This window comes from Nannobrachium achirus (assembly GCF_963921795.1).
Source record: "Nannobrachium achirus genome assembly, chromosome: 14".
NCBI classification, from domain to species: Eukaryota; Metazoa; Chordata; class Actinopteri; order Myctophiformes; family Myctophidae; genus Nannobrachium; species Nannobrachium achirus.
The window spans coordinates 36,705,167-36,726,963 of record NC_137821.1 but is presented as its reverse complement, the minus strand read 5'-3'; the positions used below and the strand labels follow the sequence as shown (position 1 = coordinate 36,726,963).

Sequence of the window (21,797 nt, the reverse complement as noted above, 5' to 3'; positions counted from 1 at the left end):
CTAACAACAGAGAACCATAAAATAGCCAATCAGAAAATAGATATGGTGCTGTTGTACTGTGATTGCATTCTTAGTTGGAGTGATTAGTCGAGAGCAGTGCTTGTGTGTATTGTGTGTGCTGTGTTTTGTTTTACCTGGCTGTCCGGGCTGACCGGGGTCTCCATCCTGACCTCTGGCTCCTGGATGACCCTTCTCAGCCACCGTAATACCTGGCTCACCTTTAGCACCTGTAGGAAGGAGGCAGAGGGTAGAGTGCAAAGGTCAAGCCAGGAAGTGTAAATGAATTTAAATCAGGTGACAATGTTTTAAAGGAGTGAAAATCCTACGCATTACAACTTAGTTGTTTTTAAGATAGATGGGTAGTAAAGATGAACTAATACAAATCAGAAATAGATTTTAACATGCAACTACATCGATACGCAGAACCCTGGATTGATTTAAATGTACTGAATCGGACGATGGTTTGGTTATAAAATTATTCATCAGTTCACCGAAGCTTTGCTGTTAATTCTACTCTAGTACCTGCTGCGGAAAACTCACTGTTTGCGAGTCACTACCTTCAAAATAATGGGGATCGCCTCTCATTCGCCTCTCAATCATTTGCATCGATTCGCATTGATTATTATTTGAAAAAAATACTGCTATTTGCAGCACAGTGCCAAAACGGCCTAATCTGAAATCTAAAGATGTGGGCGAAGAGAAATCTGTGGATACTTTTTTCAGCCACAACTCTGCAAGGTCTAATATCTCATTGTATATTTGGTTGCATGGCAATATCAATGCCCCGATTAGCTGTGGCAAGATACCAAGTGTTTCACCGTCAAACGAATGCCAGTGTTGTATCACAGTAGAACAGAGTTGTGACTGCCATGACACTGTCTGGACATTTATGGCTGTTTGCTCTGCTCAGTCCTGCATACGGTAACTCTTGCCAAAAAGAATAGATCTACAATCCAAAAACGTGTCACGTCGCAGCCCTTTGTTAACTTGTCGATCTGTGAGGAACATGCTTACCTGGACCTCCAGGATTACCAGGTCTCCCTGAGACGCCCTGGACACCCTTCTCTCCTCCGGGGCCCTGGGGCCCAAAGCCGGGGCTTCCGGGGCCACCCCTGTCACCTGGTTGACCCTGCAGACCGGAATCACCTGGGGGACCTCGCTCTCCTTTTACCGACAGGGAACCCTGTCAGATGGACACACACACACACACACACACACATCAAGGCACGCACACAGAACAATGTAGTATTTAATATTCGAGCTGGGATGGATAATGGGTGGTGGATTCATGGTGGATCAATGACAAGACGGATGATTTGATGACTAAGGCCCCGTGAGAGATTGAAAACGGCAAAATAAAATGTCAGTTATGCCGCCTGTTCAGAACTTCATACGACAACAGAGAACGCTCTGCCTCGTGTCTCCATCTAAACGGCAAAAACCTTGAGGTCATGGCTGACGTCGGCTAAACTGCACTGGAGAATGTAAACAAAGCAAGCCAGACAGCTGTGATAGGAAGTAGAGCGGACATTACTCACGGACATTACTCACGGACATTACTCACTTTTAGACCACCACCGCCACATAGCGACATGGCATGCACACTACAGTGTTGCATTCACTGATGCGTATTCGTATGAACACTGGAAGAAAGTGACAACGCAATGGGACTTTGTTTTCTCTAGAGGCCGTTGTCGTCTGCACTGGGCTTACATCACACACACACAACGCTCACACACATGGAGCCTCCACTTACAGACGCTCCTTTAGCTCCAGGCGCTCCGGATCCACCATCCCGACCAGGGCGTCCGTCCAAACCGGGCAGACCGGGCGGTCCGGGGAAGCCTGAGTCACCCTTCTGTCCCCTACCGCCATCTACGGTTATGGCATCGCCTGGGTCTCCCTTCTCGCCGGGGAATCCTGGGTTTCCATTGGTACCAGGGGGGCCCTGTGTAAGACGAAGGGATGAGGAGGAGAGAGCGAACGGGAAGGGAGAGACCGTTTAGTTTTAGTTCTTACACACGATAAAGTAAAAACATAGCACAGTGAACCGATCCAATCTTGCACTGCTCCAAATGGAGTAACTACCATTTGAAACCGTGGATAGCAGCTCACTCGCTGAGGTGTGGCTAAACTGTGATTGAGTGGTGACTGGTGACAGGACCAGAGTCCGTCTGTGTTTTTCTGACGGGGTGCAAACTCAAATTAGATTGAACAAGTATGAAGCATTAACACATTGCCTGAGATACCGTATGTACGCTGCACGTGCACTATATAAACAAACAGGACACGTATCAAAACAGCTTTTTGTTGGCGTAACATTACTTGTTGCTGCAGTCGTCATATTAGTTTCACTGAATAGCAGTTTAATGTGGCCATTAATTACTTGTGCACCCATGCAATGGAATGGCTCCTGCCCATACTTTCAGCGGCCCTGAAGAACCCTTCTACCCTTCTATGCACTTTTCATCACATGTGTGAAACCAAGGAGATTAAAAAGAGGGGGCGTCACGACCATTATTCTGCAGCTCAGGTGCAGTTCGAACTTCTGCTCATCTGCCAATCACCATCCACCTTTGCAGCTCCACTAAAGCCTCGATCAGAGTCTGCGGTGAAGAGCTATCCACCGCAAATTTGAGGTGGAAAGCTTTCCACCTCAAGTCAGAAAATAAGTGAAGGCCATCATAGTCAGTCACGGTGGAGTCCTTAAGGCTTAACAGTGCACATACAGTATGTTGTGATATTGACATGTTGACCACTTTATCGTTACAGCGCCTGCTTCTAAAGCCCTAGAGTGAAACCGGGAAGTAAACAGGAAGTGAAAACAGGAAGTGCTTACGGGGGTACCGACGGAACCAGGGTTTCCTGGGAATCCTCGGTCTCCTTTGGCACCTGGACCACCAGGAGAACCTGGTGAGGAGAGAGGAGAGGAGTTAAGTACGTTTTTCTGATTCGTTGATCGAATACTTTATTAACTCATTTGTTAACAGTACAGACAGTCGAAGGTTATGCTATAAGGATAACACAAAAAGCCCCAGGGTTGTGCTTCCATTGTGTCTTCCATTGTATTGTACTTCATCCATTCATTCATTCAACGTAATGGTGACTGCAGAGTCACAGCATCCTACATAACGTCACTGTCCTTTGCCATTCTTATCTAATTGGAAATAAACTTGAGGGACTTCGCTTGAACTAAATCGATAGCCTTAAATGCCCTTGAGCATGTTATTCAATCTCTCTTCTCCCCTTGCGTCTCATTTTCGTTTCGTTCTCTCTGAAATTAATGAACTAAATAAACGACTGTGGTCTTACCGGGGAAGCCGGGGTTTCCGGGAGGTCCCTGAGGTCCAGGAAGGCCGCTGGAGCTGCCAACGCAGTTCACACAGGTGTCTCCCTTCTCACCTGGAAAAGCAACAGCAGAAGCAGCGCTTCATCACTGAGTTGTACACGCAGTCCCACATTAACCACTTTTAAACCTGACGTCCCTATTTTGGACAAGTGGAAAGTTGCGAGTACACACTATGGGGGGCTTAAGGGGTTAAGGGACCACCTGTATATATTATTATTATAGTTGCAATTATTATTATTTATTAACCCATCCAAGGCCTGGAATTATTTTATACATTAGCTATTGAAAAATAGCAGATATACAAGCTTGCGCTGCATTTTTGCAAACCTTTGAATATATATTTTTCAAAGCAAACTTTTGTAACTCAAATCTCTGCTTCTGGGTGTCCCTGGAACAACATATTTTGAAATGGGGGTCCGTGGCCAAATACATGTAATTTTGGGGGTCCTTGACATTTATAGAATCTGGTCAAAGTATTCAAAGACTTGCACACATTTTCACAAAGAAAAATAGCAGGTCTACAAGCTCACACTCGGTGCCACGCTGTGAGCTTGTATATCTGCTATTTTTGAATAGTTAAAGCATAAAATAATTGTTAAAGTGGTGAAAATCTAACGTAACAAAGATTCCCAGTCATGTAACCAGCCCACACACCCACCTTTTTGTCCATTCTCTCCCGGAAAGCCTCGTTCTCCCTGCGAGCCGTCGCGGCCGGGCGCTCCTCCGATACAGTTGCCTCCTCCGCTGGAGAACCCTGGCGGTCCGGGGGGTCCCGGTGGCCCTGTTAGCCCGGGACCACCGGACCGTCCGGGGGGACCGGGCAGGGACACTCCTGGGGCGCCGTCGCCTCCCCTCTCACCTTTCCCACCGGGGTAGCCTGGAACACCCGTCGAACCGCCACCTCCGCCACCTGAGTACGGTCGGACGCACGGTTAAACCACAGGTCGTGGTTGTGTATTGTAGCGTTTGTGTGTGTGTGTGTGTGTGTGTGTGTGTGTGTGTGTGTGTGTGTGTGTGTGTGTGTGTGTGTGTGTGTGTGTGTGCGCGCGTGTGTGTGCGTGTGTCACGTGAGTACTCACCCCCTATTCCTGGCTGCCCAGGTGGTCCTGTCAAACCTGTACAAGACAAAAGGTCAAAGTTAAACCAGTCAAAGTTCTCTTTTTTTTTCGAGTATAAGAGAGATTGCTGTGTGTGTGTGTGTGTGTGTGTGTGTGTGTGTGTGTGTGTGTGTGTGTGTGTGTGTGTGTGCGTGTGCGTGTGCGTGTGTGTGTGTGCGTGTGTGTGTGTGGTGTACTGACCTTCTGGTCCTCTCTCTCCTTTGCGTCCGTCTTGTCCAGGGAAACCGGGCTCTCCTTTGGGTCCAGATCCCAAAGAAGTGGGTCCACCGATCACCTGACAGGACATAGAACAACATCATTACAATATTGTACAATAATGCCTAATGACCAATAATCAATCAGTCAATCAAATCACTTGTCAATTCTCAAATAAGGAACTGAATTCAGCTGAATTGGAGAGATTGAGCTGAGAAAATATTACACTGTGAGCTGGTTGGTGCCTTGCATGGTTTCCACCGCCACCGGTGTATGAATGTGTGTGTGAATGGGTGAATGTAATGCACATTGTGAAGCGCTTTGGATAAAAGCCCTATATAAATGCACCATTTACCATTTATAAAGCTATTCTAAGATATGAGTTACCTGCATAAGAGAGGGGAATATAGATAATTGTTGTGTTATTTACTAAGAGCTGATCAAGTGTGGAATTTTAAGGGAGGGAAAAGGATTATAATGCTCTTATTGTAAAACAACTGAACTAAATTTAAAATCTGGTAAATTAATTTGAAACTGGATTGTTGTGGACAAAAAAAGTGTGAAATATGACATATAAAATGGAATGCCCACCTGGCCTGGGGGTCCAGGGTATCCACTAGCACCCTTATCTCCCTGTGAGAGAGGGAGAGTGAAAGAAAGAGAGGTTAAAGCTATTTTTGAGCAGTTGCATCTGAAATCAATACGCAGTTTCACACAGTTAATTATAATAATAATTTGTAACGCACTTTACATTTGAAACAAATGTAAAAGTGCTACATGGCATAAAAAGTCCAAAGTTGGTTTAAGAATACTGGAACTTGTATTAAATGTTCAATTTCTTTTTACAGGTAAGCAAATAATGAGGGGGAAACCTCACCCTCTCGCCATCCCTTCCTGGTAAACCTGGACTTCCTGAGTCTCCTTTGGAACCCTGAAAGAAAGAAAGAAAGAAAGAAAGAAAGAAAGAAAGAAAGAAAGAAAGAAAGAAAGAAAGAAGAGAATAGAGATTATATTTACTTCCCATATACAGTAAGCAAATGACAATAATATCACCGATAGATAGCAAAACGCTAGAGGGATGGTTCAACAGTAGAACTCACAGGGTAGCCAGAAGGACCAGGGTCCCCATCTTTGCCAGGTTTTCCCTGTAAGAAAAGACATCAGTGTGATTCGGTTCTGATCGAAGTATTCCAAAAGATATGAACAATCCATGACCATAATCCATTATGTTTGTGGGAGCACATTCACACCTGACTTCTGTGCATGGCACGAGAAGCGTCCTTCGTGAAGCGTCCATTGTGTGTGTGTGTGTGTGTGTGTGTGTGTGTGTGTGTGTGTGTGTGTGTGTGTGTGTGTAGAATATGTTTAAGGCTGGTAACTCACTCGTTTTCCCGCCTCTCCAGGCTCTCCTTTCTCTCCCGGCCTTCCTCCGGAGGGGCCCTATCAACACACAGCATCAGAATCAGCTTCATTGTCACAACACAGGTGTACAGGTAAATAAGTGAAATACGTTTTTTTTTGTGCCATCTTTGTTGATTTTGTGGTTTTCACGAAGAGTAAGGAAAAAGAGGGTGTCTTTACAAACTGGGAAGTTGTTGTGAGATACGTTAGTTATGTATTTATTTCAGCTTACAGTTAATTCTACTAATTAGTCGCCCGAAAAGGTGTAGGCTGAAGCCGAGGCTTATCTTGCCTGCCCTATTTGAGAAGTAACAAAAGTTTCAAAGCAAAACGAAATGACACAGTTTCAAACATTGCTTTAATGAAACAAAGGATAGATCAACAAACCTAGGCAAGACATGAGAGGTACTTACAGGAGGTCCTGGTAGACCAGGGTCACCGGCGAGGCCAGGATGTCCTGGCTCACCCTACAACATAAAGGCATTTTAACAACACAGCAAGCTAAATTAAACTAAAACTATGTTCATCTCCTAATAATGACACTGACTGTTAGCAACAGTGGTTCCACAGGTAAAGACAAAAGTCTTGATATGCTACTCTGCTTCCATCTAGTGTCTAAAGTGAGAGTTGCAGCTACAAGTAGTTTAAATCAGTCGGTGTGCCATCTGCTGGTGAGATTCTATATAGCAGTGTTTCTCAAACTTTTACAGTTCAAGGTCTCCCCTTAGTAGTAATTTGATTACAATAGATTTACCCCCATTTGTTCCGGATGGGGACCCGAATGCATTTGGGTCCCCATCCGGAGTCAATGGGGGTAAATTTATTATAATTACATTTTTGTCTTAGGAATGTGACAAATAAAAAAAAATATTATTTAACTCAAGTCTCCATGGCGTGAGTAATCAATAGGAAAAAAGTAATGTTGGGGTGAACTACACCTTTAATTCTGACAGTGTACAAATGGAACCAAATGAACCCGACAGGGTTCATTTGGTTCCATTTGTACTGTCAGAGTTACAGACTTGCAAGGGTCAATTTAGACCCACATAAAGTAACATAGAGAGTCCCTGAAATCCACTTTGAGAACCACTGCTATATAGCAATTCAGAATGTCTTGAGATTCTAAAAAGAGTTAATTTCCCTCTGAGATGATTATGCCGCTTAACATTTCCACTGTCCTTTTCATGCAGAAAGTTGGTTATTCTCCCTGGTGAGATTTTGGGGGGTTTAGGAGTCTAAGAACTCATCCGGCTACACGATTGATGCTCACACTCATAATGTATTACATCAGTTACCTTGTCTCCTCTCTGGATCTCTGATTCATTAGGTCTATTGTGTTCCCCAACTTGTCCTGGTGGACCGGGTGGTCCTGGAAGTCCTGTCTCTCCCTACCGACAGACAGACAGACAGACAGACAGACAGACAGACAGACAGACGGACAGACAAAGAAAGGGCAGAGGAAGGATAGAGAAAGCAGTGGAAAGAGAGGGGACATAGAGACAATAACAATGGATGAGACTTGAGAAATTGAATGAAATGGAGAATCTAAACATGAGAAGTTTTTTATGTTCTGATGTTGTGGACGTGGAAACAAATGGGTTTTAACTGCGCACCTTCACTCCTTTGGGTCCTTGGAAGTTCAGGCCCATGTTTCCCTGATGGAGGAAGAAGACAGACCCTGAGTCAGTCACTTAAGGCCAGGTAAGATGAATAACAAAGTGAATATAGGATGAGGGCAGATGCTGAGTCAAGTCACTTAACGGCTTAACCACTGTGAACCTGGAGGTCCCAATTTCATTCTCTGCAAACATTTTTAAAAATGGCAACATTCCAAAAGAGCTAAAACTAGAAAAAATGCTCCTCAGAGCACAGGTCTCCGCCTGGTTGGTGGGTTATTGTGGCCCAGCAATATTCATTATTGGAATATGAAGAATCGTACAGATCTATCTTGATCACATGACTATAGATATAATGCGGACCTCCTGGTGGCACAATAATTGGGCAATGTCAAAAGGGTGTCATTTGTTCCTCAACGTAGTGTGAATGGGCTTGCAAAGTTTCACCGCAATCGTATGGTGCGTTGATGATTTGAGGCATTTAGTTAAAAACGGGCCACTCCTGCAAACTTTCGATGACAATCTTAGCCAAACAGGATGGAATATGAAAAATCAAACAGATCCGTCTTATGCTCATATGACTATCATACGACTATAGACATCATGTTTACCGATTTGTGTGAAATTTGGGTGAAATCTGAAGGAGTAATATCCATCCATCCCTTGATCATCCTATCCTTTGATCATCTGATGACATTGGATGTTGAATGCTTAACTGAAGTATAAAAGTGTTCTGGTGTTACCAGGAGTGTCTACAGTAGACGAGTCGGCATCTCCTCTTTGTATGCAAAGTAAAAGGGACACAGAAGTGGTCCACCTTGTGACACCTTGTGTCCCTATTCTGGGGCTAACATTTGGTGAAAATGTGTCGCTCTACGAGCTCACAACACGTCGCATTTCGCAGAGTTGTGAGCTTGTAGATCAATTCCGCCAAAGGAATTTATTCATACTTTTAAGTAAAATAAATGTGAGTACTGCATCCATCAGCGTTCAAACTTACTTTAGGTCCTGGAGGGCCTGGGGAACCTGGGCGACCCTAAAACAACAGCACAAACAAACAACTTTGTTAAGATGCAACCAAAATACATGCACACAACTTGAATTAATTTATTTAATTTTGTTCCTTTTTGGTCCTTCCGGGCTTCCTTACCTCAAAACCTCTGGGTCCAGGAGGACCGAGGGGTCCTTGCAATCCAGGTGGTCCAGATTGTCCCTGTGGTGATGACACACACAATGATAATTGTTAAAGACCCATTTCTCAGAGCGGCAACCATAACTGCAGCTACACGGCAGCGCTCTGGAAAAATGTTATTCTCACAGTGTATGAGATGTACTGTATGTTCTCTCTGTCTGAAACACATTATTTTCATATTTTGTTATTATAATAAGCGGATTATCGGACACACAGGTATTACACTATTATTATAAAAATGTATCATTCACTCTCTATGGCATGAACAGGCATAATATTATATTATTATTATTATTATTATCCTACTGTCTATGTACAGTGTATGGGACATACAGCTACTATATGTTGTTTATATTTATAATCATAGTGTCTAGGGCAGGAATTTCAGGGAGGCCATTGCCGCCGTTGCCCTTCAGGTTGGTCTTGTGCCCCTCATAAAAATGGCATGCCCTGAGACATCAGTGTCTCGTTCTTGTCATGTAGACAACAGTGTATTTTGTAGAGATTCTCAGCTATATTCTCGTCCACCCCTTATCCCTATGAACTTCTTTGCCTTTTTAAAAAATATATATTTTGAAAAACATTTAAAAATACTTCAAATAGACGATCTACGTCTGCACGTTGTGAGCTTGTAGATAGCTATTTGAAATATTCAAAATAGTCCAAAATTGCCAAAATAAAGTTTGGGGATAATGGGTAAGGCATGGAGGAAAATAGAGCCATCTGAATTTTTAAGTCCCCATCTTTAAACCAATGCAGTAAGTTTGATTTGTGCAGGGCTGAGATTTATTTCACCGCAGATAGTCTACATTTCAAAATCATCCTTAACCCTTATATTCAATTAATTCTTTCAGTGGACTAAACCTTGTTTTATTTGATGGCCTTCCTGCCCTAGCATTTGTCCTTTGTGCCCTCAAATAATGGACAACACCAAAGGCCAAGTGGCCTTGCCCCTAAAAAGACAACATTCTAGGCCTGATAGTGTCTATGGTACTACATTTATCTCACAAAAATGGATAGAGACCAAAAAACGTCTTTATTTGGACAATGTTTCAATCTAGTTGATCATAATCATCATATTGTCTATGTCTAAGGTACGTACAGGTATTCCTGGAAGGCCTGGCAGCCCAGGTCCTCCTTTCTCTCCAAAGCGGTTGGAAGTGATCACATCTCCTGGATCTCCCTGTGAATGAGACATGCTGCATGAACTAACAATCCCAGTAAGTGTTTTTAACATGAACTAACAATCTCAGTAAGTGTTTTTTTAACATGAACTAACAATCTCAGTAGTAGTACTAAAGCTCACAATGGTAGTTGTTTTAACCACTTAAACCCTTTACTCTTAGGCCCAAATCCAGCCTAAATCTTATTTTCTACTCAGATTGGAGATTGTTTTTTTGCGGTCTGAACGAAGATAAGGAAGCTGATTAAAATCTGATTAGCAAAAATCAGTTTCTAGGTGTTTATTTATTTATGTATTTGTTGCTGTTCAGACTGCATATAAACAATGCCACTTCAATCTGGATTGGCCACAAATCAGATTTGGGCTGCCGGTTGTAACAGGGCCTTCAACTGTACCGCTGGACCGTTTTTTTCTATTTTCTATTCATGGCTAATGTTCCCTACAGAAATGCTGGGGTTCAAGTGGTTAACACGAACAATCAATTGATCACTTTAAAGACTGGACTGGACTGGCGACCAAAGACAAGTCCATTTCCGAGACACACAGCACTCACCTTTTGTCCTGGCAATCCAGGTACACCCTAAAGAGAGAAAGGAACAATTGTCATGGCAGTGGTCAAATCACTAGGGAGAAAGTAAAAATGCAAAAGGTGGACGTCACAGGCTGCTGAAGCTTAGAGTGAACTGTTGCACACATCTGTTGTGTAGAGAATTGATAGACAATTGGAATTATGATGTGAAATTGGAATAGGGCTGTAGATTGGACTGGACAGTTGTATTCAGTGGTGTGAACTTACCGGCCGTCCCTCCAGTCCAGGGATACCTCCACTTCCCGGAAAACCTCTCTCACCCTGATAACCAGAGAGACACACGCACACACACAAACACACACACACACACACACACACACACACACAAACACACACACACACACACACACACACACACACACACACACACACATACACACACATACACACACAGACAGACATCGTTAAAACGAAATCCTTCTTGATGAAGCACTCCTCTGGAAGCCAAGGTCAGTTGGCTGAGTTTTGAAAGATCCTTTACAGTATATATATATATATTAACCCATTAAAACGAAAAAACATTTTAGATTTTTGCGTTGGCTATTAAAAAATATCAGATATACAAGCTCACAGCGAGTTTGTACATCTGCTAATTTTTTAGCATCGTAGAACAATCTTGAAAATGGGAGAACAACTGATTTAGAAGGCATTTGTAGAATGGGTTAAACTCTGTACTGTTATGTAGGCCAGTGGATCCCAAAGTGGATCGCAGGGACTCTCTAGACTCCTTTATGGGGGTATAAATTGACCCTTACGAGTCTGTAACTTTGACAGTGTACAAATTACACTGGTTACACTGGTTACACTGTCAAAGTTAAGGGGAGACCTTCAAATGTCAAAGTTTGGGAACCACTGATCTAGGCACTTGGCCTATGTTTACATGCATTGTCGGACGTGTTGTTGTTCAAATGACACATCTAATGTCTGAAAGAAGCTCCTCCTGGTACCTTTGTTCCATTGCAGCCCGGCGTCCCCCTTGGGCCTGGAGGTCCGTCTTGTCCTGGCAGACCCTGGGAAATGACACGTGTACAGGAACTTATGTCACTCCCAAAACGCACAGGTAGGAAGCGGGGTTATTACTGATGACTGCTTACTGATGAATTGAGTGCAATGGACAACAATGGAGACAATCCTTGATGTGTCATACTTTTAGCATAACCTTTGACTGTACTACCTGTACTGTTAAAGTATTCAATCGATCAATTATAGTTAACAAAAACTAACCAAATAACAAAAACTGGAAAAACATTTTAGTTCTCAAATAACAATAAAAACAAGGTTTTACAAAACTAAGTGATACTAACTAAAATCATAAAGGAAATGTCCTTGGTTTCAGTCTTTGTCCAAAGTGACTCATTGTGAGGTTGTATGTCTATTTTTGCTATTTTTCTGCCCGTAATGAATCTTGCCCCTGACTAAAACATTATAAGAAAACTAAAACTAACACTAAATCTAATGTAAAATATAAAAAACTCAAACTAAATTGTAAAAAATGAAATAAAATGATAAAATAATGAAAACTGCAATGATATAAACTATAATAACCTTGGTAGGAAGCGATGCAACTCAATGATGTTTTATTAATTCATTGGATATGTGAAAAGGCTGAAAAGAGTATCCATAATAATGTATCCATAACTGAAGTGATAAGCAAATATTTCAACTTGGGATTTGAAGACGAGGGAACTCACGGGAATTCCTGGCATTCCTGGGAATCCTGGCAATCCATGAGGTCCCTGTTTATGGGAAAAAAAATACAATAATAAATTAGATATCATAATGAATTGGCTGTAGAACAACACACTGATTCTATGGGTTGCGAAGGAATGAGGGCATCTGCTGGTCAAAAGAGGTATTACAACCTGACTTTGGATGGCTTTGAACATGTAACACAGGTGTAGTCACAAGTCACAACCTGAATGAATTGAACCGTTCTATCAAGAAGCAATGAGGGCATCTGCTGGTTAAAGGAGGTATTACATCCTGACTTTATTTTCGAATTCTGCCTGATCAACGTTTTCTGTGCGGGCCGGGCCCAAAATGTATGCTAATTAGTCGGGCCGGGCCGAGCCTCGGGTTCCGTGATTAAAATAAATAAATCTATTATCAGGGGCAGTTGAATCTATCTATTTCAACTGCCCCTGGTAAGGCCGAAGGAAAGGGCAGTGGATGCAGCTCAAAGTGTATCAACTCTGGTATCTAGTTTGTCGCCGTCTAACCTTCCTAGCCGTGAAAAACAGGCGACAATGGCCAAAACTCATCAAGATGTTTTGGCCATTATCTCCGGAACGGAAGGTCCAATCTGCTCAGTTCAAAGCTTGTTGGTTGTGTGACTTTGAGGACATATCCGTTTTTTTGGGGCCTAAAAGTATCATAATTGTTCTGGTTGGGTCGAGCCTCGGGCCGCCCCAGTAGAGCCCAGTTAGGTCCGGGCCTTCATTTTCAGGCCTGTTGAGAACTCTACTAGTCACAAGTTCACAACCAACCAGGACTGAATTGAACCCATGTGAATAGACTGGACAGGAGTGAGCCTCAGGGATGTGGTCCTGAGCAGTATCGGTTCAGTTCAGTTCAGCACTGTGGTGTGAACATGTCTAGTAGCAAGTCAAACGTGTGTGCAGAGAGATGAGATGTGTAGAGAGACACAAGTGAAAAGGTGTGGGATGTACTTACTCTTATTCCTTTTGGCCCAGATGGACCACCTGGTCCGTCACTACCCTGAGAGACAGAGACAAAGACAGACAGTCAAGATAAATCAAATTATTTCCCCCCAAATTCCCACAATGAAACCAATTGTGATTATGATCTCCTTAGTGTAAAAAAGAAGAAAAACATAGTTTGTTCATGTTTTCTCCTTATTCTGTGGAGAGCTGGGGTTTCAGTTAATTCAACCTCTTGTGTGTAGGCGGGTGAGGTCGTCCCTAGTGAGACACTGGGAGACTGAAGCCCGATTCATAGGCCGTCGACAACCTATATAAGCTCACAACGTGTCATGATGGGGAGGTTCAAAATGGCCCTTTACAGGTCTGTAACCCTCCATTTACTTCCATTTGTACACTCTCAGAGTTATGATGGCCCTTGAAATAAATAAAAAAGTATGAGAACCACCGGTATAGCGATATTAGCAGACGTGAAGTCCACATACCAGCTCTGTGGTAGTAGTAGTAGTAATCTTTATTTGGTGCATTAAAATAAAAAAATAAAAATACATATAGATACAATGTAGTCCACTACTAACAGTGGCACCGAAAAGGTGTAGGGCTTATTATGCCTACCCTTTTTGAAGAATAAAAACTAAAATTAGTATCACATAATATGAATTCACTAAGCTGTGTGACAGAAATGGTTACGGAAACGGTTCTAAATGTGATGGAACCGATTCCGGGTTCCTCAGTGTTGTTTCCGGTTCCTGCGGTTTCCGGATCCCAAACCTAAAGAGGTGTTTCCCTGAACTTACTTTCTCCCCACGGCCTCCGAGGGGACCTTCAGGTCCAGGGAACCCTGGGACGCCAAGCTGGCCCGGGAGACCTGGGAATCCCCTCTCACCCTGAAAGACAGGACAAATAGCACATACATACACGTTCACTATATCATTTATTTACTCCAGAGCCTGACTGATCCTTGAGGTCTGATGTTAATACAAAAATAAATATCTGATAATATGTTCCTTTTTTCTTTTAATTATCATATGAAAAGCAGATATTTGTACAGAGGCCCCTCAAATATGCTTAGCCAAAACATTTTAACTTTGGCATAAATGTATTATGCACAAGCATCACTAGACTCAGTTTACAGTGGAAATCAAAATCTTGCTAGGTCAAACCTCAATATGAAGACCACAGTGGGCGGAACTGGGAAGCAGTCTAACAGAGATGCTGAGAGCGCTTTCCTGGGCAAACTATGAAATACTTACCTACAGTATGTTCTGCTATGTGTGTAGGTCTCTAATATTTTGGGTAGCTTTACCTACAATAATGTCTACCAACTCATATCGGGTGGAAACCTTGTATGTTTACTTTTCAGGAAATGAAAAAAGGAACCTGTGTAATTATTATCTAGTCTAGAGCCCTTGTTAATACTTTTCATAGGTTGAATATTTATAAAACCCAAGGACAGACTAAACCATGGAGTCCCTATTTTGGGTTGTTATAGCCAACATTTAAAAAAAATATCAGATCTACAAGCACACAACATTTCGCAATGTGTGCTCATGTTTTGAGCTTGTAGGTGGTCTATTCTTGCTACTTTTGCACAACACTGTCATAAAAGGAAGTACAAAATAGGGAATTAAATTAAAATTGTAATGATTTAATTAAAAATTAAATGGATATATGGTACAAGAAGAATCCTCATCGAGGAGCACTGCATTTTTTTATCTCTGAAACAGAGTGGTCAAAGCAAGTTGAATATGTTATGTCATTCTGCAGTTTTTTGTGGCGTGGCTCTGCAGAAGTCTGGCCGTCTATAGAGGGTCTATCTCTGTCTGTCTCTCACATGTGTTTTATACTTATCTTTAATTTTATGATGGAAGTCAATTGGGCTCTGATCGAGCTGAAGCCTTCTCCCATTTTGGAGTCATGTCGTTTGTAATAAGATTTGTCAGACGACTGACATCATAGATGACTGCCATCACAAGCATAAGTCTAAAATCTATGGGATTTGTATTATTAATTGAGTTCGGTAAAGTTGGAAATATATGGACAGATTCAAACTTCCATGATTAATCGTTCATTTTGCAAGATGTTGTTCAAACTCGCAAGTTGTCACAACCTAATTTTCAGCTCAGAGAACAGCTTGTTCTACTGGAAATGAGCTTATAGCTCATTGTCCAACCTTACTGTACAAGTTGATTGCCTTTCAGTTTTTGTCACCTTTAATTGATGAACACACCTTCTCACAACGTATTCTTAATGTAAGACTGAACTCTTTATCACAAAAATGTGAATCTGGGAATTTCTTTTCAACTAGTGAGTTGTGAGCTTGTAGATCAATCTTTTTATATATATAAATTGAAAGTATATAAGATACCAATTGTATCCAATCAGGAGTGAGAACTCATACAGGATACAGATTGAACAAGTGACATTGGATGTGATGATACCAAGAAGTGAGCAGACAAAATTGGAAATGGAACAGTATAACATTTAAGCTGATTAATGGGTACTCTCTCCTGATTGGCTGAAATTGGCAACCTACAGCACCTGAACATGTATTTTTCTGTTCATTAGAGCAGGAGAGATTTCTGTTAGTAAAGAAACACTCTATAGCAATGATTACTATCAGAATATATAGCTTTTAACGTTTAAAAAAAAGAAAGTTTGTTTTAACCAAACAATTACCCTACCTTTACCTTTCTTATAACAGAGAGCGATAAAGTGTGACCATAAAGTATAGTGTGACCATACTTTATATATTTTAGTTAAAACAAAAAAGTGTATTTTTAAAAAGTTAAAGCTCTTTATTCTGATAAATAATTACTAATCAGTAATCATTGCTATAGACACTGTTTAGCAGCAATCACACATCTCTCCAGCTCTTTAATAAAGTGAAAATACATTTTCAGGTGGGTCATCAATTTATTCCAATCAGGAGAAAAAAAAAACAGAAAGATAATTCATCAGATTAAATTTTAAATTAACGTTTCATCAATTCCAATTTCACTTGTTTATCCTAGTGTATCTTGTATGATTTCTCTCTCCTAATTGGATGAAATTGACATCCCAAATGTGAAAATGTATTTTCTGTTTAGCTGATGGAGAAATGGGTGAGGTCCATGTTACCACACACACTATAACAATGATTCCTATCAGAATATACTATTTAACACTTATCTTATGTGCGTCTGCGCATTTGCATTGCCATTGTGCATTGTGCAAGCTGTCCACTCACCTTAGCTCCTTTTACTCCACTGCAGTCACACTTTTGTCCAACGCAGCCATGACAAGCCTGTGTGTGAGAGAGAGAGAGAGAGAGAGAGAGAGAGAGATGAATACCGAAAATTCATTGTACCTGAACAAATATAATTCAGTTCATAGCATTTCCGTATTAAGCTGTTTGAACAGGCATGTGATTTAATGATCGTCGTGTTATTCTGAAGACACTACTACACTAACATTTCTAATGTAATTGAAAGAGTATCCTGCAAGGCAAGCCACATGACGTCATGATGACGTTATGCTAACGCCCTCCGGTGACTCCGGTGATGTTCAGGCCAGATCACACTAGCCTGATTTCAGACTCAGCTCACGCTTTAGTCTGAAACTGTGCCCTATTCTGAGCGATTTACGGGGGAGGGACATTTTTGCGAGCGTGCACGCGCGCATCCCCACGCGAGTGATCACTACGCACGGTGATCGCGACGCACGGTCGCGGCGTGTGTGTGATTGTGTGTGTGTCTCTGTCTGTGCCAGAGACTGCTTCCACACAAAACTGCGACCAGAAACATGTAATCAACATTAACAGCTTGGTGAAATCAGCGCACGTGCGCTCGTGTGTGTGCCTCCCTCCCTCAGCCTGCCTGTGTGTGTGAACTTCGTTTGAATCGTTTCAACTGCTGTGCGGATTGGATATTCGTTAAACCCACTCCCACCCCCTGTGCTCATTGGATCAGCCGCAGTTTTTGGCTGCTAACTGCCGATTCATGTACTCAGCTCCAGACCAGAGAAACAGTCCACTCTGAGAGTTATTGTTATTGTTTGTAATGTTCGTTGAAATATGAGCATATAAGGTTATATTCTGGGACATATCTGGACTAGTTATGATATTCATCTGGCCTCGATGGGACCCTCTCTGATTAATCCAGGACGTCCGTTTTCGTGGGAAGGATTTATGTTGGTTGAAATCAGGTGATATTCTAGGCCAGACCATGGTTTGACTTGATCTGGCCCCAATCGAGACGTCACTGATTGGTCCAGGTCCTGACCGTGCTTGCTGGGCATGCTCTAACCACAGGACAGGTAACTCCCACTACTGGTTTCAGATCAATTCTGCTGCACCGCCACTAGAGGGCACTGTTGTACTGCTGTGGTACACAGTGGATAGGAAGAAGACAGACATACTTTCACATCCTTTGTCCGTCTGTCCTTCCTTCCTTCCTGATTAATTAATTGATTGAAGACTTTATTAGAAGTTTGCATAGGAAAAAGGTACAGTTTCATGACAGTACAGTTCACTGTCTGGTACTAGGTCAACTAAAAGGATTTACACTTCAAAAAAAGCTTTTGGTCTTGTTTCAATTGGGGACCTTTTTTAACTCATAAGACAGTCAGACAATCATATTTAGACAGTCAGTCAGACAGACAGACAGACAGACAGACAGACAGACGACATAGATACTGTACAGATGGGTGGACGGACGGTCGGACAGTTGGACGGGTGCCAGGGGACAACCAGACATAGCGAGGGAGGGCTAGACAGATAGACTGATGGAGAGATGGAGGGAGGACGGGTAGTGCCAAGATACTGATTAACTTTTCCCAGGCCTGTTGACATAGTGAATGCCAGGCGGGCACGAACTGACTGGCTGCACACATGCCGCGGTGCCAGGGAATGAGATGGGGGGGGGGGGGTGCATTGTACTGTTTGTGTGTGTGTGCGTGCGTGCGTGCGTGCGTGCGTGCGTGTGTGTGTTTCACTGCTACATGTGTGAAGTGTCACATTGCCTGTAGGCCCGTCCACACTTTCACTGACAACATTCTGTCACCTCCTTGACCTTTGACTCAGGAAGTGATAGTGCAGAGCAGTGAGAGGTCAACGGCCCCGTAGAGCCTCTGGGTTTACTGTGTATCTCTAAACCAGGTGTCTCCATTATACTAGGAGGAAGAGTTTTGTACAAAAAGTGTTAAAATTGTTTTTCTGTGGCCACACCCACCTTCGTTCATTAAATATAGCTTAGCACCTCCCACCTGAAGTTAGCCACGCCCACCACTGTCGTCATATGATAATAAGGGGAAGGGGTGGCTTTAGTTTGTCACTAAAGCGGTGTATTTGGATTGGGCCTTTTGACTATACTATATACTATAAATACACAGGGAAGACACCGTCCACATGAATTCAATATGGTGGCAGTATTCTCCGCTAACCGAACTACTCCTACCGCTTTAGACAACCAATCCTGATTACCGTCCCAATATGAAGAGCCACGCCCTAAAGTTCAGCAATGCGGTTTGTTTTCAAAATGTCCCAAATGTTTCCACCCAGTTGTCACCAGTGGGCGGTGATCTGTGATCGTTTGGCTGGCTACGCGAGGCTAGGTTTTTTGCATGCGGGCATGAGTGTGTGTGTGTTTGCAGGTGCTCTGTGTGTGTGTGTGTGTGTGTGTGTGTGTGTGTGTGTGTGTGTGTGTGTGTGTGTGTGTGTGTGTGTGTGTGTGTGTGTGTGTGTGTGTGTGTGTGTGTGTTTTTACAAGTCCTGGATCTTCAGATTAGCGCCTGGTCTAGTTCAGCTCAATGCAGTCCATTCTCCCACGCTAACCCAGGCCCTGGAGCCCTGGCTCCACCCCCCCTCTCATCCCTCCCATCTCTCTACCAGTGGTGGAAAAAAAAGTATTCACAGTTTTTACTTGTAAAATTATCAATACTGCAATATGGAAATACTCTATTGGGCTGCGGTCACACCAAAGTACCTATGAGGGTGGATTCCCCATTCCGCCAAAGCTTTTCAATGAGAATGGAGCGTTTTTTTTCTTGTTTTTTTTTGCAGAAATCCTCTACTGGCATGAAACCGCTCCATTCCCATTGAAATACATTGGCGGAATGGGGAATCCACTCTCATAGGTACTGTACCATGGTGACCGCAGCCTTACAAGTAAAGTCCGAAATTCAAAATGTACTAAAAGTACGAAAGTATTGGCATCAAAATGTACTTCAAGCACCAAAAGTAAAAGTACAAAATGTTTGAAAATAGCCGATCTACAAGCTTGTAGATCGGCTGTTTTCAAACAGCCTGGGTATAAAATAGGACTAAAGTGGTCCATCTCTTAATTACTATCCTTCTAATGTGAAACGCACCATAACATGGAGTAGTTCCAGGGGCTGTGCTCGTGAATATGCGAAGTGATTCTAGACCAACAGTGACAACACAGAAGCTAGCGCTGTCGGTCTACTTGGGTAGTATACTGTAGCACTATTTGGAGTGGTAATAGACTGACAACACAGAATATAGTGCTGTAGTTGGTCTACTTTGCTAGTATAGTGCAGTGTTTCTCAAAGTGGATTCCAGGGACTCTGTGGGTTCCTTTAGGGGAGTCTAAATTGACCCTTACAAGTCTGTAACTCTGACTGTGTACACTGTCAGAGTTGAGGGAAGACCTTGAAATTTGAAAGTTTGAGAAACACTGGTATAGTGCATAGTTATTGTAATTATTGCTTTCTTGTTTTACACGTTTTGAGGATGTTATTGGTTAAGTCAATTGTATCCTAAACCACTTGAGCCATATTTTACAGTTTCAAATAACTATTCTCTCTCTCTCTCTCTCTCTCTCTCTCTCTCTCTCTCTCTCTCTCTCTCTCTCTCTCTCTCTCTCTCTCTCTCGATCCCTCCATCTCCTTTAGTCCTCTCTGTTCATAAATGTCCTCCCCATTTTCAGAAGGTTTTTTCCTATTCTAGTTAATTGTCCTACGTCTTGTTTTGATTCACACTCGTGTCACCTCCACACAAGTGTCCAGTTCAACTTCAAACCCACTGCTGAGCCAATCAAACCAAGCTAGGGGACAATTAAGTGGAACAGGAAAAACACAATAATGTTATACCTGATTTAGAGTTTTGTGTTATATGTTGTACAGTATTTTTGGTAGCCATATTTTCTCTCTCTCTCTCTCTCTCTCTCTCTCTCCAGTTACATCAAACATATCATTTTCCGAATGTCTGTCTGTCTGTCTGTCTGTCTGTCTGTCTGTCTGTCTGTCTGTCTGTCTGTCTGTCTGTCTGTCTGAGTGTCTGTCACAGCGTTTCTCCTCAGTGGCTGGAGCAATTGATCTGAAATCGCATCACCATTAGCATATGAAGTGAACACACCTGACATAACTGTGAAGCCCGTTTGTCACTTTCACAAATCATATGCTGTATATTAGCATTTATTGCGACCGTAGGTCGCACTTACTACAGAAAGCTGCTCGAGGTGTCCGTGCGTCCGTCCGTCAGTCAGTCCGTCACACCTCACACGTCACACTTTTGCCCTGCTCATATCTCGGCCACCGTTGGCCCGATCCATGCCAAAATTTCCACACAAACTCCTTGCCTGCCAAACTACAACCTCCAAGGACCCCCAGAGTTCCAGGGACCCCCAGGTCCCTGGGGGACCCCCAGGTGTAAAAAAAATACCAAATGTGCAAAAATTACCAAATGACCACCCCAACGGGGCTGCTCACGGGGAATTCCCGGGGACCACCCACTCCTGGTGCTCCAGAACGGATGCAAAAGTGGTGGCGCCCCCAGTGGAGGACCCCCTGCCACTGCAGCTCACATAAAATGCCGTAACTCGGGCTAGGAGCGTCCGGGAGAGCCGGGGCCGGTACCTAATCGTCCGCCAAGGCAACGTGGACACCCCACCCCTCATTTCTCACATGGCCCTCTTCTAGCGCCACCTACAGGCCGATTTTTAAAACACATTTTTGCCCACTGCTCCTACAGTTTTGGCCCTCAAATCACGGAAATCACTACACTGTATGTCTACACTCATGTCATCAACATGGATCCGGAAGTTTTTGGAAAAACACATTTTTGCCCTATTTGTGGAGATAAGTGACCTACGGTCGCTTATCTCCCGATTAGGGAGTCTTACTGGTATGGTGTATCTATATCTATTCTGCATCTAGCTTGAGGCATGTCTATTCTGCATCTAGCATGAGGCAACATGTTTAACCAGCTGTGTGTGTGTGTGTGTGTGTGTGTGTGTGTGTGTGTGTGTGTGTGTGTGTGTGTGTGTGTGTGTGTGTGTGTGTGTGTGTGTGTACGTGTGCGTGCAGGCGGGTGGCGGGCTGGGGGTCGGTTGTCTGGCCCTGTTACAGATTTTGTCCAAAAATCATGCAGATCGGTACACAGTATCTCTGTAGCCATTAAACAAAACGGGTATTTCTTACATTGATGCTCCTACATATTATCATGCAAGCACCAGTTAAAGTTACTTTCCATCCCTCATATACTGTGTGCACAGTG

The 21,797-nt window shown here is 42.9% G+C and overlaps 1 protein-coding gene across 1 annotated transcript in view; it reads right to left on the bottom strand.

Moving 5' to 3' along the window:
• The window catches only part of col4a5 (collagen, type IV, alpha 5 (Alport syndrome)), a gene marked incomplete at its 5' end in the record, with an annotated part of 88,506 nt that overhangs the window by 29,628 nt on the left and 37,081 nt on the right, over nucleotides 1-21,797 (bottom strand). Inside the window, 25 exons of the mRNA XM_080741568.1 lie at nucleotides 135-227; nucleotides 1,015-1,183; nucleotides 1,757-1,948; nucleotides 2,840-2,910; nucleotides 3,313-3,402; nucleotides 4,008-4,259; nucleotides 4,429-4,464; nucleotides 4,648-4,741; nucleotides 5,254-5,295; nucleotides 5,540-5,593; nucleotides 5,763-5,807; nucleotides 6,046-6,102; nucleotides 6,477-6,530; nucleotides 7,359-7,451; nucleotides 7,677-7,718; nucleotides 8,680-8,715; nucleotides 8,830-8,892; nucleotides 9,974-10,054; nucleotides 10,608-10,634; nucleotides 10,851-10,904; nucleotides 11,591-11,653; nucleotides 12,335-12,379; nucleotides 13,317-13,361; nucleotides 14,101-14,190; nucleotides 16,533-16,589. Of these exons, the coding sequence (XP_080597694.1) occupies nucleotides 135-227; nucleotides 1,015-1,183; nucleotides 1,757-1,948; nucleotides 2,840-2,910; nucleotides 3,313-3,402; nucleotides 4,008-4,259; nucleotides 4,429-4,464; nucleotides 4,648-4,741; nucleotides 5,254-5,295; nucleotides 5,540-5,593; nucleotides 5,763-5,807; nucleotides 6,046-6,102; nucleotides 6,477-6,530; nucleotides 7,359-7,451; nucleotides 7,677-7,718; nucleotides 8,680-8,715; nucleotides 8,830-8,892; nucleotides 9,974-10,054; nucleotides 10,608-10,634; nucleotides 10,851-10,904; nucleotides 11,591-11,653; nucleotides 12,335-12,379; nucleotides 13,317-13,361; nucleotides 14,101-14,190; nucleotides 16,533-16,589 (1,945 nt within the window). The remainder of the gene's footprint in view (nucleotides 1-134; nucleotides 228-1,014; nucleotides 1,184-1,756; nucleotides 1,949-2,839; nucleotides 2,911-3,312; nucleotides 3,403-4,007; nucleotides 4,260-4,428; nucleotides 4,465-4,647; nucleotides 4,742-5,253; nucleotides 5,296-5,539; nucleotides 5,594-5,762; nucleotides 5,808-6,045; nucleotides 6,103-6,476; nucleotides 6,531-7,358; nucleotides 7,452-7,676; nucleotides 7,719-8,679; nucleotides 8,716-8,829; nucleotides 8,893-9,973; nucleotides 10,055-10,607; nucleotides 10,635-10,850; nucleotides 10,905-11,590; nucleotides 11,654-12,334; nucleotides 12,380-13,316; nucleotides 13,362-14,100; nucleotides 14,191-16,532; nucleotides 16,590-21,797) is intronic.